Below are 17804 nucleotides of genomic sequence, written 5' to 3' on the forward strand. Positions count from 1 at the left end.
TTGGCTACTAATGGATTTAAAGATTGGAAGAATCTAGGTCATAGGCTTAGAAGTTAGGAAACTAGCAATGAGCACATGACTTGTATGAGCAAATGGATTGAATTGGAAAAAAGATTGCAAAAGAATGAAACAATTGACAAAGGTGTTCAATAACAAATCAATAGGGAGAGAGAACATTGGAAAAAGGTGTTACTAAGGATAATTGCTGTTGTGAGAACTCTTGCTAAAAATAATTTAGCGTTTCGTGGAGACAAGGAGAAGATTTATCAAGAAAGAAATGGAAACTTTTTGAGTTTAATTGAAATGATTGCTCAATTTGATTCGGTAATGCAAGACCACCTTCATTGCATTGAAAGGAATGAAATTCATTACCATTATCTTGGTCACAAAATCCAAAATGGATGTTAGCGGGTGAGATCAAAAGTACAATTGTGAAAAGGATCAAAGAAGCGAAATATTTTTCAGTTATTCTTGATTGTACTCCAGATGTTAGTCATGAAGAACAAATGTCTCTTGTAATAAGATGTATGGATGTTTCAACTAATCAAGTAAAGGTGGAAGAGTTCTTTTTAGAATTTTTAAAGGTGGATGACACATCGGGATTGGCTCTTTTTAATGTACTTAAAGAGGTATTGTGCACACTCCAACTTGATATTGGTGATATAAGAGGGCAATGATATGATAATGGCTCTAACATGAAAGGGAAACACAAAGGTGTACAGAAAAGGCTACTTGAAATAAATCCTAGAGCATTCTACACACCATGTGGTTGTCATAGTCTTAACCTTGCACTTTGTGATATGGCTAACTCTTGTCCCAAAGCTATCTCTTTTTTTGGAGTGTTACAACGTATATATTTATTGTTTTCATCTTCAACAAAGCGGTGGAAAGTTTTCAAAGATCATGTGGAAGGTCTCACATTGAAGCCATTGTCACAAACAAGGTGGGAAAGTCGCGTTGAAAGTGTTAAAGCAATAAGATATCAAGCTCCACAAATAACAGATGCTTTAAATCATTTGGCAAATCTTGGTGAACCCCACAATACAAAGAGTGAAGCTGAGTCTTTAGCAACACATGAAATTGAGAACTTTGAATTTTTGATTGGCATGATTATTTGGCACAATTTATTGTTTGCAGTTAACTCAGTTAGCAAAATATTTCAAAGGGAAGACATGCATATTGATGTTGCTATATTTCAGTTAAAAAGACTCATTACCTTTCTTGAAAAGTATAGAGAAACTGGATTTTTGGATGCCATGATTGAGGCAAAAGAAGTTGCTACTCTAATGGAAATTGATCCAGTATTTCGTGAAAAGCGTGTCATTCGCAAAAAGAAGCAATTTGATGAGAATGTTAGTGAAGAGGTAACACAGACTGCTAAAGAATCTTTTAGAGTTAATTACTTTATGTATATATTTGATTAAGCTCTTTCTTCACTTAAGAGTAGGTTTGAATAATTTCAAGTATATGAGGAAAATTTTGGATTTTTGTTTGATTTGAAAAAGTTGAGTTCTACTAACAAGGAATGTTTGAAGACTTATTGTGTTAATCTTGAAGATTTTCTGAAACATGATGAACTTTCTGATATTGATGGGAGAGATCTATTTTCAGAGTTGAATGTCTTGAAAGAAGTTTTACCGGAAGGAATCAAAAGGCTAATTGAAGTATTAAATTATTTGAAAACAATAGATGGTTGTTTCCCAAATGCATGGATTGTGTATAGAATTTTGTTAACCATACCTGTTACAGTGGCCTCTGGAGAAAGAAGTTTTTCAAAGTTGAAGTTAATCAAATCTTACCTTCGGTCAACTATGTCACAAGAAAGATTGAATGGGTTAGCTTTGTTATCCATTGAAAAGGATATGGTAGATAAATTCAATTATGCAAGCTTCATTAGTGATTTTGCAGCTAAAAATGTGAGAAGAGTAATGTTTATGTGATAGTTGGTTCAATTGTAAACTGGATATTGCTAAACTATAAAGCAACAAAACCAAATTTTTAGTTTTTTGAGTATTTGTAATGATTGCTTCCTATCTTAATATATGAAAGTAAATTTTTTTTTATAATTTTAATGATTATATGTGCAAATAATTTTTTATCCATTTATCCATCAACTTTTTTTTTTTTTAATTTTCCAATGTAAGAAAGGCCCCATTTTCGAAGGTCGCCTTAAGCCCCTAAATCTCAGGGTCAGCCCTGGTCATACCCAACAATACAAACCCAAATGGTAGACGATAAGCAAAGTCAAGCCTCTCTCTCAATCCTAACTTTTAAGTAATTTTACCTCTCTCTCTCTCTCTCTTTCTCCCATTTCTTTGCTTTCTCGAAACCCAAACAAAAATTCGAAACCAGAGCTCGTTAATGGTGACGACCCACATGACGATTCTCTGGAATTTGCTCATAGCTTTGTGGGTTTTGTCGATTGTCTTGGTTTGCACTGTAGATGCTTGATTCGTGGTCGAAAAGGAGAGTATCAGTGTACTCTCCCCTCCGGAGCTTCACTCGAAGCGTGATGGTGCGATTGGGAACTTTGGAGTTCTTGTGTATGGAGGATCTATGGTGGGCATTGTTGTTTACCCTGATAAAGGCTCTTTTGGTTGCAACCCCTTCGATGGTTATAAACCCTTTAAGTCAAAGTTTCATCTTCCAGTTATTCTACTTCTCGATAGCGGAGGTAAATTATTAACTCATATATTAACTCATATATATATACAGTTTATTTTATTTTATTTTATTGTAAATATAGCTTCTTTTTATGAATTTGATTGATGGGCTGAATTGACATGGCCTTTGAATTGTTGGGTAATTGTTTGTTATTGTTTTTATGATTACACTTACACTTCTTGAGGTTTGAGTTTAATACATATCATTTTCTGACGTTTAGAAAATTACATTAACCCTCTTATCATTGTTATTATTTAGACGGAATGGAAATATTAAACTCATACACTATATCTTTTTTTGTTTTGCTTTACTTTCTCTTTTTTTCTCCCATTCTTTTACTTTTTTTAAAAAAAAAAATTTTTAATTTCCTTTATTTTTCTACTAGGAGTTGTTACCTTTTATATAAGTAGGGGGGTTTGTGAAATAAGACTATTAACCACAGAGGTGGGAATGTAGTTTCCAAAACGTCAGGGGGTGGGTAGTAATTGGACCAAACCTCAAAGGGTGTCAATGTAATTTACTCTTGTTTTTATGTTTAGATTTGACTTCTCTCCAGTTCTTAATCTGATTGGATTGAATTGGATTTGAGGGTCCTGTCCCAACTCTGTTGGATGTATTGTAGGTCCACCTTGGTCATTCAAATTATTCACTGGTTGTGTAGATTGATCGAGCATGTAGCGAAATGATCATTCATGTGAAAAAAAAAAATCAAATTAGATTGATTACATCAGTAGTAATACAATCAGAATACATTTTAGTCTCAGATAAATGTAATTGAATAATGTATTATCGATACTCAATCAATATGATTTTTTATATTAATTAATAGCTATAAAAAATGATGTTTCCCAGATGGGTAGGTGTTAGTTTTGTTGGAAATAATGATCTTTATAGGCTTATTTTGGGCCAATTTTGAATCCAAAATTTGAGTAGGGCCTACACGTCTTTTGAGGTGGGTCCAAAGAGGTGACGTATTCCTTACCGCATGGCAAGTCACATGGTGAAGACGGTTCGTCAAAACCATTATGAGTGAATAAGAAGTTGACGTCATTTTCGGGTTCGTGGAATGAAAAATTAAAGAATAAAATGTGGCTTTCCTTGAAATGGATTGTCCCACATTGAAACTTTAAGAGAACTTGAGTGTGTATATAAGCTCTAGGTGGGAATACTTGGGTTAGGTCCTAAGGGGCACTCCAAGTTTGTAGAAGGGAGGAGTTATGGACAAAGTGAGCATTGGCTCAAACCATCACGCGTGCCACCGCCGTTTGCCCGACCGACCCTACTCGGGTTGCGAGGTGTGGTTTGTGGGTTGGGTCTTAACTTTAATTTTTTGGACAAATTTTTTTAAAATTCTTGCAGGAAAATTATTTGAATTTCTTAACGAAATTAATTTAAATTTTGCGCCAATTTTTTCTGTCCAAACAGTTCCTCGTCCAGTCTAATTTCCAGCGGTCCAATAGGTTCAAACAGGTTAATAGTTGCACCAAACAGCTTCGATTTTTCCAGACATGTTCAAAACTGGGTTCAAACAGTTTTGCACCTGTTTAGTTTAAATTCCATATCTGTTCAGGTTGTTTACATCTATTCACTCAAAAGCATACCTATTCGGACAGATCTGAATGGTCACCGATCTACCTATAAAAATAGACATTTTCCAACATTTCTAAATGCAGAAAAATTATTTTCTTCCCGTTTTTGCTCTTTATGTGCATTGTTCTTCATACTAGTTCTTAGGAAAAAATTTGAGAGTATAGAACACAAGTCTTTGTTCACCGTACAGATTGTTTGGAGTGCTACAACAATTTGTGTAAATCATTGTATACTGGGAGATAGATGCCATTTATCCGTAAGCACTCATCCGTCTTACAGATAGAGTGTCACACATTTGGCTTGATCAATTTTGTACTTTTTCATTTCGGTAAATAAATTCTGTAAGTAATTTATTTTTACTTGTTTGATTTAGTTTCAAGTTATTTATTTTACACAAAAGATTGTTCCAACAATCTTAAGACAGATTCGAATTATTCTATTTACATAATTTTTTGTTTATTTCCTGTTCTTCTTTTCTTTTTCTTTTTTTTTACAGAAATTGTTTTATGTGGTTTTACAAAATATTATTCTGGTTGGAAAATACAAATAGTAGTAATATACTGGTAGTCATTAACAATTCAGAATATTCATTTGTGAAGTTGGTCAGAAATTATTTGGTTTTCAGAAATAATTTCTGAGTTTTCATTAATTAAAATTATGGTTTCAGTATTTTAATTTTTGAAGTGTTATAGAAATAATTTTCTGTGTGGAATTAATTTGTTTAGACAAAATTTTATTTTTAAATTAATTGGAAATAAAAGTTACAATTCTTGTTTATTTTATTTTTACAGAATTAAATTCTATGTTTATAGTTTTAATTTTTTGTGTAGTCTAAAATTCTAATTATAATTTTGTTTTATAATTTAGAATTCATGGCTACTGAAATTAATGTTCAAACAAGTGCTGGTATGGTGGCTGTAATTGTGCTAACCTCTCTTCATGTTGTGACGATGCTAGTCAATCACGGTGAAAAGCCATAGAAGTTCTTAGGAACCGATTTTAAAAGATGGCAGCAAAAAATGCTGTTTTATCTTACTACTCTGAACCTTACTCGTTTTCTCTGTGAAAATGCTCCTACTCTAAAAGAGGATGAAACCGACCAACAAATAATTGTTGTGGTCAATGCCTGGAAACATGTTGATTTCCTTTGTTGGAACTACATCTTGAACGGACTTGATAACACATTGTACAACATCTATAGTCCTATCAAGACGGCAAAGGAACTTTGGGAATTCTTGGAGAAAAAGTACAAAACAGAGGATGCTGGCTCGAAGAAATTCGTGGTTGGCAAATTTCTGGATTTTAAAATGATTGATTCAAAAAGTGTGATCAGTCAAGTTCAAGATCTCCAACTCATTCTGCATGACATTCATGCAGAAGGCACGACTCTCGATGAATCCTTCCAAATTGCTGCCTTAATTGAAAAATTACCACAAGGCTAGAAGGAATTCAAGAACTACTTCAAACACAAGTGCAAAAAAAAATGACTTTAGAGGAATTGATTGTGCATTTGAGGATTGAGGAGGACAACAGCAATTCTGAGAAACGAGCTGGTAAGCATCCCATGGAGTCTAAGGCAAATGTGGTGGAACATGCTCCAAAAGCAAAGAAATGAAAGTTTTCTGGAGAAAGTTCCTCACAGGGCTCTAAAGGAGGGAAAACTAAAAAGTACAAGTTTAATGGCAAATGTTACATTTGTGACAAAGAAGGATATCCGGCCAAAGATTGTTGTAGCAAGCGCAAAGATAAAAGAAGATCAAGCAAGAAGCCTGCTCAAGCCAATATAACCGAAGTGGACAAAATTTCTAATGGTGTCGATGACATAAATCTTTCTGCAGTTGTTTCTGAGGCAAACCTTGTCGGAAATCTTAAAGAATGGTGGGTGGACACTGGTGCTACTTGTTGGAACAATCTTCTGTGTAAATAAAATAACTTAAAATAATTCAAACAAAATAAAATAAAACTTACAGAATTTATTTTGTTGAACTGAATCAATAATTTAAAGACCAAGTCGAGTGTGTGACACTCTGTCCTTAAGACAGATTCACCCCGCTACGGTGCTTACGGTTATGTGGCGTCTATCTCCCAAGATACAATGATCTTTACAAATTTGTAGTAGCACTTCAAACAAATTTGTTCGACGAACCAGAACCTTGTGTTCTATAACTCTCTGAAATTTTTCCTAAAATAATATGAAAAATAAAGGATGCAAGAGAGCAAAATGAAGGCAAGGAAAATGAATTTTCGGAATCAATCAAAATTGGAATGGGACTGCCTTTATATAGGCTTTGTTGGCACCTATTCAATTTGAATAGAAAAGGTATGAAGAAGGGACATACCCCTTTCTTTAAAATAAAGAGACACCATGAAAGGTTTGGACCCTTTCATTCAAATGGAGGTTTGACCCTTCCTTTAAAACAAAAAGACACCATGAAAGGTTACACCCTTTCATTCAAAATGGAGTCTATTTCAATTCACAACTACCACTTTATAAATTTTCCAACAATCCCCCACATGAATGAAATTGACAGAGAGAAAATGCAACAATATGATGTAAATACAGAGAGTACAGAAATTGAAAATATTCTGCAAAGGATAGGTAGCTTTTGGCTTTGAACCTTCCCTTGTGAGATACTATCGGATTTACTAGCTAACTAGTGAACATGATGTCTTGAACTGTTCAGCCGTTTGTGTAAACCAAGACAATAGAACTCACACAGTATATCTCCAGACACAGTTTAGTTCTCACTATTGTGTTCATTTTGGCCCTGAACAACCTGGTCTTTCATGAGTGCTCTAAAGAATTGTAGCCCTTCACAAATCTTATAGAACCGGCCCAGTTCATACTCACATAGGTGATTCTTATGAAGAGTATCCTGCTATACTCCACTAGGTTTACCTAGATATAAGAATCATTTAAAGTTTTACTTAACCTAAAACGCTGCAGACATCACTATTTCATCATAGAAATGGGTAGGAGTTAGACTCCCCAGTGATTCTTCTGAGTCATTCACAACTCGGTTGTCCCTTTGAACCTAGATCTTGGGATCTCCAGTCAACTAGGTTGGGTTGCCGTTGTGGTAACTCTTATTTAATAGGCTTAAGTCCCATTCCCCTCGATGAATTCTCAACTAACTCTCTTGTTAACCCTTTGGTTAGTGGATCCGCTATGTTGTCTTTGGACTTAACATATTCTATGAAAATAATTCCATTAGAGAGTAGTTGTCTCATGGTGTTATGTCGACGACGAATGTGTTGTGACTTACCGTTATACATATGACTCTGTGCTCTACCTATAGCTGATTGACTATCGCAATGTATGCATATAGCAGGCACCGGTTTTGGCCAAATTGGAATATCTTCAAGGAAGTGGCGAAGCCATTCTGCCTTTTCCCCTGCTTTGTCTAAAGCTATGAATTCAGATTCCATAGTAGACCTAGCAATACGAGTCTGTTTGGAAGATTTCCAAGATACAGCCGCACTACCAAGAGTAAAGACATACCCACTGGTGGACTTCGAGTCTTTAGTATCCGATATCCAATTTGCATCACAGTATCCTTCAAGTACTGCTGGATATCTAGTATAATTAAGCCCAATGTTACGAGTAAATCGGAGATATCTTAGAACCCTTATCATTGCTTTCCAGTGTTCTACTCCCGGATTACTCGTATATCTACTTAATTTACTTACTGCGTAAGCTACATCTGGGCGAGTGCAGTTCATTAAGTACGTTAAGCTTTCAATAATTTGGGCATACTCTAATTGAGAAATACTTTCCTGTACATTCTTAGAAAGATACAAATTAACATCTACAGGAGTTCTAGCAAGATGATCATCATCTTTGCTGAATTTGTCAAGTATTTTCTCAATGTAATGAGATTGTGACAAAGCATATCCTTCTGATGGTTTGGTAATTTTCATACCAAGTATTACATCAGCAATGCCCATGTCCTTCATGTCAAAATGTTTATTCAACATTTTCTTGGTAGTTTTAATCATGTCATTATTACTACCAATGATGAGCATATCATCTACATAAAGACATACAATGACATAACCTTTATCTGTGTTTTTAATATAAACACATTGGTCACACTCATTAATTTTAAATCCATTTGACATCATTGCCTTGTCAAATTTCTCATGCCATAGCTTTGGCGCTTGTTTTAAACCATATAATGATTTAACCAATTTACACACTTTCTTTTCTTTCCCTGGAATAGAAAACCCTTCTGGTTGTTCCATGTAAATTTCTTCATTTAACTCACCATTTAAGAAAACGGTTTTAACATCCATTTGATGAATTTCTAGATTGTATAGAGATGCAATGGCGATTAGCATTCTAATGGATGTTGAGTATGTGTCAAAGTAATCTAGACCTTCTTTTTGTCTAAAACCTTTGACTACAAGTCTTGCTTTGTATTTGTCCATTGATCCATCCGCTTTCAATTTTCTTTTGAAAATCCACTTGTACCCAAGAGGTTTACAACCTGGTGGCAAGTCCACTAATTCCCAAGTGTGATTTTGCAAGATGGATTCAACTTCACTATTGACAGCTTCTTTCCATAAAGGAGCTTCAGGACTGGACATAGCATCTTTAAAAGTTAAAGGCTCATTTTCTAACAAATATGTTAGAAAATCTGGACCAAAAGATTTTGAGGTCTAGCACGTTTACTACGCCTAAGTTTCTCTTCCTCATTTTGATCTAACTTTTGTTCTTGATCATGTTCTTGATCCTGACTAGTAATAACATCAAAAGATCTTTTATTAGTACTAGTCTCTTGTCCAGTCTTCTTTGGAAATACATGTTCAAAGAATGATGCATTCCGAGACTCAATAATAGTATTTACATGCATTTTGGTATTTTCTGATTTATGAATCAAAAACCGATATGCACTACTATTCTTGGCATAACCAATGAAAATGCAATCAATGGTCTTAGGACCTATCTTAGTCTTTTTAGGATTAGGAATAGCCACTTTAGCCAAACACCCCCACACTTTTAAGTATTTGTAGGATGGTACTCTTCCATGCCACAATTCATAAGGTGTTTGATTCACTTTCTTTCGGGGTACTTTGTTAAGTATATAGTTAGCAGAAAGTATTGCTTCCCCCCACAAGTTCTGAGGTAATCTAGAACTGATTAACATGGCATTCATCATTTCTTTTAAAGTCCTATTTTTCCTTTCAACAATTCCATTTTGCTAAGGTGAGTAAGGAGCGGTGGTTTGATGAATTATTCCATGATCTTTACAAAACTCACCACAAGGTGATTCATATTCACCACCTCTATCACTTCTAAGTTTCTTGATTTTCTTACCAAGTTGATTTTCAACTTCATTCTTATATTGAATGAAAGTTTCCAAAGCTTCATCCTTGGTTCGAATTAAATAAACATAACTATATCTAGTATAGTCATCTATAAAAGTGATAAAATACTTTTTCCCACCTTTAGTTTGAATTGATTTAAAATCACAAATGTCACTATGAATTAATTCAAGTGGTTCCGTACTTCTTTTAATTGAATGAAAAGGAGTTTTAGATAATTTTGCCTCAACGCAAACTTCACATTTATGATTTGAATCAATGTTAAAATTAGGTAAACATTCCATATTAATTAATCAACGCAAAGATCCATAATTAACATGTCCTAGTCTACCATGCCATAAACTTGAAGACTCAAGCAAGTAAGAAGAAGATGTAGTATTATTAATAACTGAGGGTACAACGGTCATTACATTTAACTTGAAATGGCCATCAGACATGTAACCTTTTCCTACATACATCCCGTTTTTGGTAAGTACAAACTTGTCACTTTCAAAAACTATCCTAAACCCATTCTTACTCAACAAAGATCCGGAAACTAAATTCTTGCGAATGTCCGGTATATGCAGCACATTATTGAGAGTGAGTTCTTTTCCTGATGTCATCTTGAGTACAATCTTTCCTTGTCCTTCAACTTTGGGAGTTGAGGAGTTACCCATAAAGAGTTGTTCACCATTGTCCACTATAGAATAAGATGTGAACATCTTTTTGTCGGCACAAATATGGCGAGTAGCACCAGTGTCCACCTACCATTCTTTAGGATTTCCGACAAGATTTGCCTCGGAAACAACTGCAGAAAGATTGATGTCTTCGATACCATTGGAAATATTGTCCACTTCGGTCATATGGGTTTGAGCAGGCTTCTTGCTTGTTCTTCTTTTGCTTTTGCCTTTGCTACGGCAATCTTTGGCTCGATGTCCCTCTTTGTCACAGATGTAACATTTGCCATTAAACTTGTACTTTTTATTTTCCCCCCCTTTAGAGCCTTGTGATGAACTTTCTCCAGAAGACTTTCGTTTCTTGGTTTTTGAAGCATGTTCCACCATATTTGCCTTAGACTCCATAGGAAGCTTACCAGCCTGCTTTTTAGAATTGCGGTTGTCCTCCTCAATCCTCAAACGCACAATTAACTCGTCTATAGAAATTTCTTTGCGCTTGTGTTCGAGGTAGTTCTTGAATTCCTTCCAGCCTTTTGGTAATTTTTCAATTAAAGCTGCAACTTGAAAGGATTCACTGAGAGACATACCTTCTGTGTGAAAGTCATGCAGAATGAGTTGGAAATCTTGAGCTTGGCTGATCACAGTTTTTGAATCAACCATTACAAAATCTAAGAATCTGCCAACCACAAATTTCTTTGAGCCGGCATCTTCCGTTTTGTATTTTTTCTCCAACGATTCCCAAAGTTCTTTTGCTATCTTGATTGGACTGTAGACGTTGTATAATGTGTTGTCAAGTCCGTTCAAGATGTAGTTCCGGAAAAGAAAATCGGCATGTTTCCAAGCATCAACCGCCGCAACCACTTGTCGGTCGGTTTCATCCTCTTTCAGGATATGAGCATCTTCACGGAGGAAATGAGCCAGGTTTAGAGTTGTAAGATAGAACAACATTTTCTGTTGCCATCTTTTAAAGTCAGTTCCTGAGAACTTCTCTAGCTTCTCTCCATGATTTATTGGTACTGTTATCACAGGAGAGGGGGTTAGTGCAATTGCAGCCACCACAATTGTACTTGTTTGGGCATTTGTTTCAGTAGCCATCAATTCTAATATATAAAACAAAATTATAATTAGAATTTACACTACACAGAAAATTAAACCAAATTCACAGAATTAAATTCTGTAAAAATAAAAGAAACAAGAATGTAACTTTTATTTTCCAATTAATTTGAAAATAAAATAAAATTATATTTAAACAAATTAATTCCACACAGAAAATTAAATTCTGTAAAAATAAAAGAAACAAGAATGTAACTTTTATTTTCCACTTAATTTGAAAATAAAATAAAATTTTATTTAAACAAATTAATTCCACACAAGAAATTAAATTCTGTAAAATAAAAGAAATAAAAATATAACTTTTATTTTTCAATTAATTTGGAAATAAAATAAAATTTTATTTAACCAAATTAATTCCACACAGAAAATTAATTTCAGTAACACTTCAATAATTAAAATACTGAAAACAGAATTTTAATTAATGAAAACTCAGAAAATAATTTCTAAAAAACCAATATTAATTTTCTGATAAAATTTCACAAAAATATATTCTGAATTGTTAATGACACTAGTATCGTACTACTAGTTGTCAAAGAAAAGAGACAGTATATTACTACTATCTGTCAAATAGTATATAATCACTATTTATTTTTCCAACCAGAATATTATTTTGTAAATTCACAGAAAATAATTTTCTTCCGAAATTATTTACGAAGAATAAAAAAAGGAAACAAACGAAAAATTCTATAAACAGAATAATTCAAATCTGTCTTAAGATTGTTGGAACAATCTTCTGTGTAAATAAAATAACTTAAAATAATTCAAACAAAATAAAATAAAACTTACAGAATTTATTTTGTTGAACTGAATCAATAATTTAAAGACCAAGTCGAGTATGTGACACTCTGTCCTTAAGACAGATTCGCCCCGCTACGGTGCTTACGGTTATGTGGCGTCTATCTTTCAGGATACAATGATCTTCACAAATTTGTAGTAGCACTTCAAACAAATTTGTTCGACGAACCAGAACCTTGTGTTCTACAACTCTCTGATATTTTTCCTAAAATAATATGAAGAATAAAGGACGCAAGAGAGCAAAATGAAGGCAAGGAAAATGAATTTTCGGAATCAATCAAAATTGGAATGGGACTGCCTTTATATAGGCTTTGTTGGCACCTATTCAATTTGAATAGAAAAGGTATGAAGAAGGGACATACTCCTTCCTTTAAAATAAAGAGACACCATGAAAGGTTTGCACCCTTTCATTCAAATGGAAGTTTGACCCCTTCCTTTAAAACAAAAAGACACCATGAAGGGTTACACCCTTTCATTCAAAATGGAGTCTATTTCAATTCACAACTACCTTTTTATAAATTTTCCAACACTACTCGCCACATCTGTGCCGACTAAAAGATGTTCACATCCTATTCTGTGGTGGACAATGGTGAACAACTTTTTATGGACAACTCCTTGACTTCTAAAGTTGAAGGATAAGAAAAGATTATTTTCAAAATGACATCTGGAAAGGAACTCACTCTCAACTATGTGTTGCATGTACCGGACATTCGCAAGAACCTAGTGTCCAAATCTTTGTTGAGAAAAAATGGGTTTAGGCTAGTTTTTGAAAGTGACAAATTTGTACTTAGCAAAAACGGGATGTATGTAGGGAAATGTTACATGTCTGATGGCCTTTTCAAATGAAATATAATAACTGTTGTACCCTTTGTTATTAATAATAATACATATTTTTCTTACTTGCTCGAGTCTTCAAATTTATGGCATGGTAGATTAGGACATGTTAATTATAGATCTTTGCGTAGATTAATTAATATGGAATGTTTATCTAAATTTGAAATTGATACAAATCATAAATGTGAAATTTGTGCTGAGACAAAATTATCCAAAACTCATTTTCCTTCAATTGAAAGAAGTACGAAACCACTTGAATTAATTCATAGTGACATTTATGATTTCAAATCAATTCAAACTAGAGGTGGGAAAAAATATTTTATCACTTTCATAGATGACTATACTAAATATAGTTATGTTTATTTAATTCGAACCAATGATGAAACTTTGGAAACTTTTATTCAATATAAGAATGAAGTTGAAAATCAACTTGGTAAGAAAATTAAAAAACTAAGAAGTGATAGAGGTGGTGAATATGAATCACCTTTCGGTGAGTTTTGTAAAAAACATGGAATAATTCGTCAAACCACCCCTCCTTATTCACCTCAGCAAAATGGAAATTGCTGAAAAGAAAATTAGGACTTTCAATGAAATGATGAATGCCATGTTAATAAGTTTTGGATTATCTTAGGACTTGTGAGGGGAAAAAATACTTTCTGCTAATTACATTCTTAATAAAATACCCCAAAAGAAAGTGAATCAAACACCTTATGAAATGTGGCATGGAGTACCATCCTACAAATACTTAAAAGTGTGGGAGTGTTTGGCTAAAGTGGCTATTCCTAGTCCTAAAAATATTAAGATAGGTCCTAAAACTGTTGATTGCATTTTCATTGGTTATGCCAATAATAGTAGTGCATATCGATTTTTGATTTACAAATTAGAACATTTTGAAATGCATGTAAATACCATTTATTGAATCTCGGAATGCATCTTTCTTTGAACATGTGTTTCCAAATAAGACTGGACAAGAGACTAGTTCTAATAAAAGATCTTATGATGCTATTACTAGTCATCTTCAAGAACAAGATCAAGAACAAGAGCAAGAGCAAGAGATAGATCAAAATGAGGAAGAGGTACCTAGGCGTAGTAAATGTGCTAGAACCTCAAAATCGTTTGGTCTAGATTTTCTAACTTTTTTGTTAGAAAATGAGCCTTCAACTTTCAAAGAAGCTATGTCCAGTCCTGAAGCTCCTTTATGGAAAGAGGCTGTCAATAGTGAAGTTGAATCCATCTTGCAAAATCGCATTTGAGAATTGGTGGATTTGCCACTAGGTTGTAAACCTCTTGGATACAAGTGGATTTTCAAGAAGAAAATGAAAGCGGATAAATCAATTGTCAAATACAAGGCAAGACTTGTGGTCAAAGGATTTAGACAAAAAGAAGGTCTTGATTACTTTGACACATACTCACCAGTTACTAGAATAACATCCATTAGAATGCTAATTGCCATTGCATCTTTGTACAATTTAGAAATTCATCAAATGGATGTGAAAATTGCTTTTTTAAATGGTGAGTTAGATGAAGAAATTTACATGGAACAACCAGAAAGATTTTCTATTCCAGGAAAAGAAAAGAAAGTATGTAAATTGGTTAAATCATTATGTGGTTTAAAACAAGCGCCAAAGCAATGGCATGAGAAATCTGATAAGGCAATGATGTCAAATGGATTTAAAATTAGTGAATGTGACAAATGTGTTTATATTAAAAACATAAAACAAAGGCTATGTATAGTATGTCTTTATGTGGATGATATGCTCATCATAGGTAGTAATAATGACATGATTAAAATTACTAAGAAAATGTTGAATAAACATTTTGACATGAAAGACATGGGGATTGTTGATGTAATTCTTGGTATGAAAATTACCAAAACATCAGAAGGTTATGCTTTGTCATAATCTCATTATATTGAGAAAATACTTGACAAGTTTAGCAAAGATGATGATTATCTTGCTTGAACACCTGTGGATGTTAATTTGTTTCTTTCTAAAAATGTATAGAAAAATATTTCTCAATTAGAGTATACCCAAATTATTGGAAGCTTAATGCATTTAATGAACTGCACTAGCCCAGATATAGCTTATGCAGTAAGCAAATTAAGTAGGTATATGCGTAATCTAGGAGTAGAACACTAGAAGGCAGTTATAAGGGTTCTAAGATATCTCCGATTTATTCGTAACATTGGGCTAAATTATACCAGATATCCAGCAGTACTTGAAGGATGCTGTGATGCAAACTGGATATCGGATACTAGAGACTCAAAATCTACCAGTGGGTATGTCTTTATTTTTGGTGGTGCGGCTGTATCTTAGAAATCTTCCAAATAGACTTGCATTGCAAGGTCTACTATGGAATCATAGTTTATAGCTTTAGATAAAGCTGGGGAAGAAACAAAATGACTTAGCCACTTCCTTGAAGATATTCCAATGTGGCCAAAATCGGTGCCTGCTATATGCATACATTGCGCTAGTCAATCAGCAATTGGTAGAGCACAGAGTCATATGCATAATAGTAACTCATGACACATCGACATAACACCATGAGACAACTACTCTCTAAAAGAATTATTTCTATTGAATATGTAAAGTCTAAAGACAACATAGCGGATCCACTAACCAAAGGGTTAGCAAGAGAGTTAGTTGAAAATTCATCGAGGGGAATGGGACTTAAGCCTATTAAATAAGAGTTACTACAACGGCAACCCAACCTAGTTGACTGGAGATCCCAAGATCTAGGTTCAAAGGGACAACCGAGTTGTGTATGACTCATAAGGATCACTGGGGAGTCAAACTCCTACCCATTTCTACGATGACAGAGTGATGTCTGAAGCGTTTTAAGTTACGTTATACTTTTAATGATTCTTATATCTATGAATGCTTAGTGGAGTATGGCAAGCTACTCTTCATGAGAATTACCTATATGAGTGTAAATTGGGCCGGTTCTATGAGATTTGTGAAGGCTACAATTCTCTTGAGCACTCATGAAAGACTAGGTCATTTAGGGCCAAAATGAACACGATAGTAAGAACTAAACTGTGTTTGGTGATATACTGTGTGAGTTCTATTATCTTGGTTTACAAAGAACTAAACTGTGTTTGGTGATATACTGTGTGAGTTCTATTATCTTGGTTTACAAAAACGGCTGAATAGTTTAAGACATCATATTCACTGGTTAGCTAGTAAATTCGATAGTGTCTCACAAGGGAATGTTCAAAGCTAAAAGCTACCTATTCTTTGTGGTATATTTCCAATTTTTGTACTCTCTGTAATTATATCATGTTATTGCATTTTCTCTCCGTCAAATTCCATTCATGTGGGGGATTGTTGGAAATAATGGTTTTTATAGGCTTATGTTATTTTGGGACAACTTTGAGCCCAAAATTTGAGTAGGGCCCACATGTTTTTTGAGATGGGTCCAAGAGGTGACATGTTCCTTGCCAAATGGCAAGTCGCAGGGCGAAAACGGTTTGTCAAAACCATTTATGAGTGAATGTGGAATTGGCAATTAAAGAATAAAATATGGGTTTCCTTGAGATGGATTGTCCCACATTGAAACTTTAAGAGAACTCGAGTGTGCATATAAGCTCTAGGTGGGAATACTTGGGTTAGGCCTTAAGGGGCACCCCAAGCTTGTAGAAGGGAAGAGTTATGGATAAAGTGAGCCTTGGTTCAAACCCCTACATGCGCGCCACCGCTGCCGTCCGCCTAACCAATACGGCTCGAGTGTGAGGTGCGGTTTGTGGGTTGGGTCCTAACTTTAATTTTTTCAAATTCTTGCGGGAAAATTATTTGAATTTCCTAACGAAATTAATTTAAATTTTGCGCCAATTTTTTTTGTCCAAACAGTTCCTCCTCCGGTCCAATTTCCAGCGGTCCAGCAGGTTCAAACAGGTTAACAGTTGCACCAAATAGCTTCGGTTTTTCCGGACAGGTTCAAAATTGGGTTCAAACAGTTTTGCACTTGTTCAGTTTAAATTCCATATCTGTTCAGGTTGTTTGCATCTGTTCATTCAAAAACATATATGTTCAGACAGATCTGAATGGTCACCAATTTGCCTATAAAAGCAGACCTTTTCCAGCATTTCTAAGTACAGAAAAAATTATTTTCTTCCTGTTTTTGCTTTTTGTGTGCATTGTTCTTCATACTAGTTCTTAGGAAAAATTTTGAGAATATAGAACACAGGTTTTTATTCGCCGTACAGATTGTTTGGAGTGCTACTACAAGTTGTGTAGATCATTGTATCCTGGGAGATAGACGTCATTTATCCGTAAGCACCGAAGCGGGGTAAATTTGTCTTAAGGATAGAGTGTCACACACTCGACTTGATCAATTTTGTACTTTTTCATTTCGGTAAATAAATTCTGTAAGTAATTTATTTTTATTTGTTTGATTTAGTTTCAAGATATTTATTTTACACAAAAGATTGTTCCAACAAGTTTTTCTTGTTTCACTTGGTTAACCAAGTATATCGTTTGGGAATATATGGGTATTTATTATCCCAGGGAATTAGCTTTTGGAAGTTTTCTTCTTTTTTTTCACTAATACTACCTACTCAGAATTTTAATACAAATATTAATGTGTGGTACAGATTCATTCACTACAATACACCAATCAAGTCTCAGTCACACTTCTCCAATCATGTAATTTTTAGAGTTTTTTTTTTTTTTTTTTTTGGTATGTGAAGAAGCTGTTGGACATAGTTATTGAAAAATCTAGAAATCCCCTAGATGTTGATTCGTGATTATGTATCAATTTTAACTAGTAAATAGCAATCCCAATCAAACACTCAAAGACAAATCTACACAACGATTTTACAAGGAA

At 34.1% G+C, this 17804-nt stretch overlaps 1 protein-coding gene across 1 annotated transcript; it reads left to right on the top strand.

Annotated features, from left to right (window-relative positions):
- Nucleotides 1-695: 695 nt before the first annotated feature.
- Nucleotides 696-5234, top strand: LOC114285004 (uncharacterized). The gene is made up of 4 exons (XM_082888764.1): nt 696-1364; nt 1506-1925; nt 2467-2674; nt 5122-5234. Exons 1-4 carry the CDS (start codon nt 696-698, stop codon nt 5232-5234), a joined length of 1410 nt encoding a protein of 469 aa, XP_082744890.1.
- The last annotated feature ends 12570 nt before the right edge of the window (nt 5235-17804 follow it).

This window comes from Camellia sinensis, chromosome 9 (assembly GCF_055761805.1).
Source record: "Camellia sinensis isolate YWXY chromosome 9, ASM5576180v1, whole genome shotgun sequence".
Lineage (NCBI taxonomy): Eukaryota > Viridiplantae > Streptophyta > Magnoliopsida > Ericales > Theaceae > Camellia > Camellia sinensis.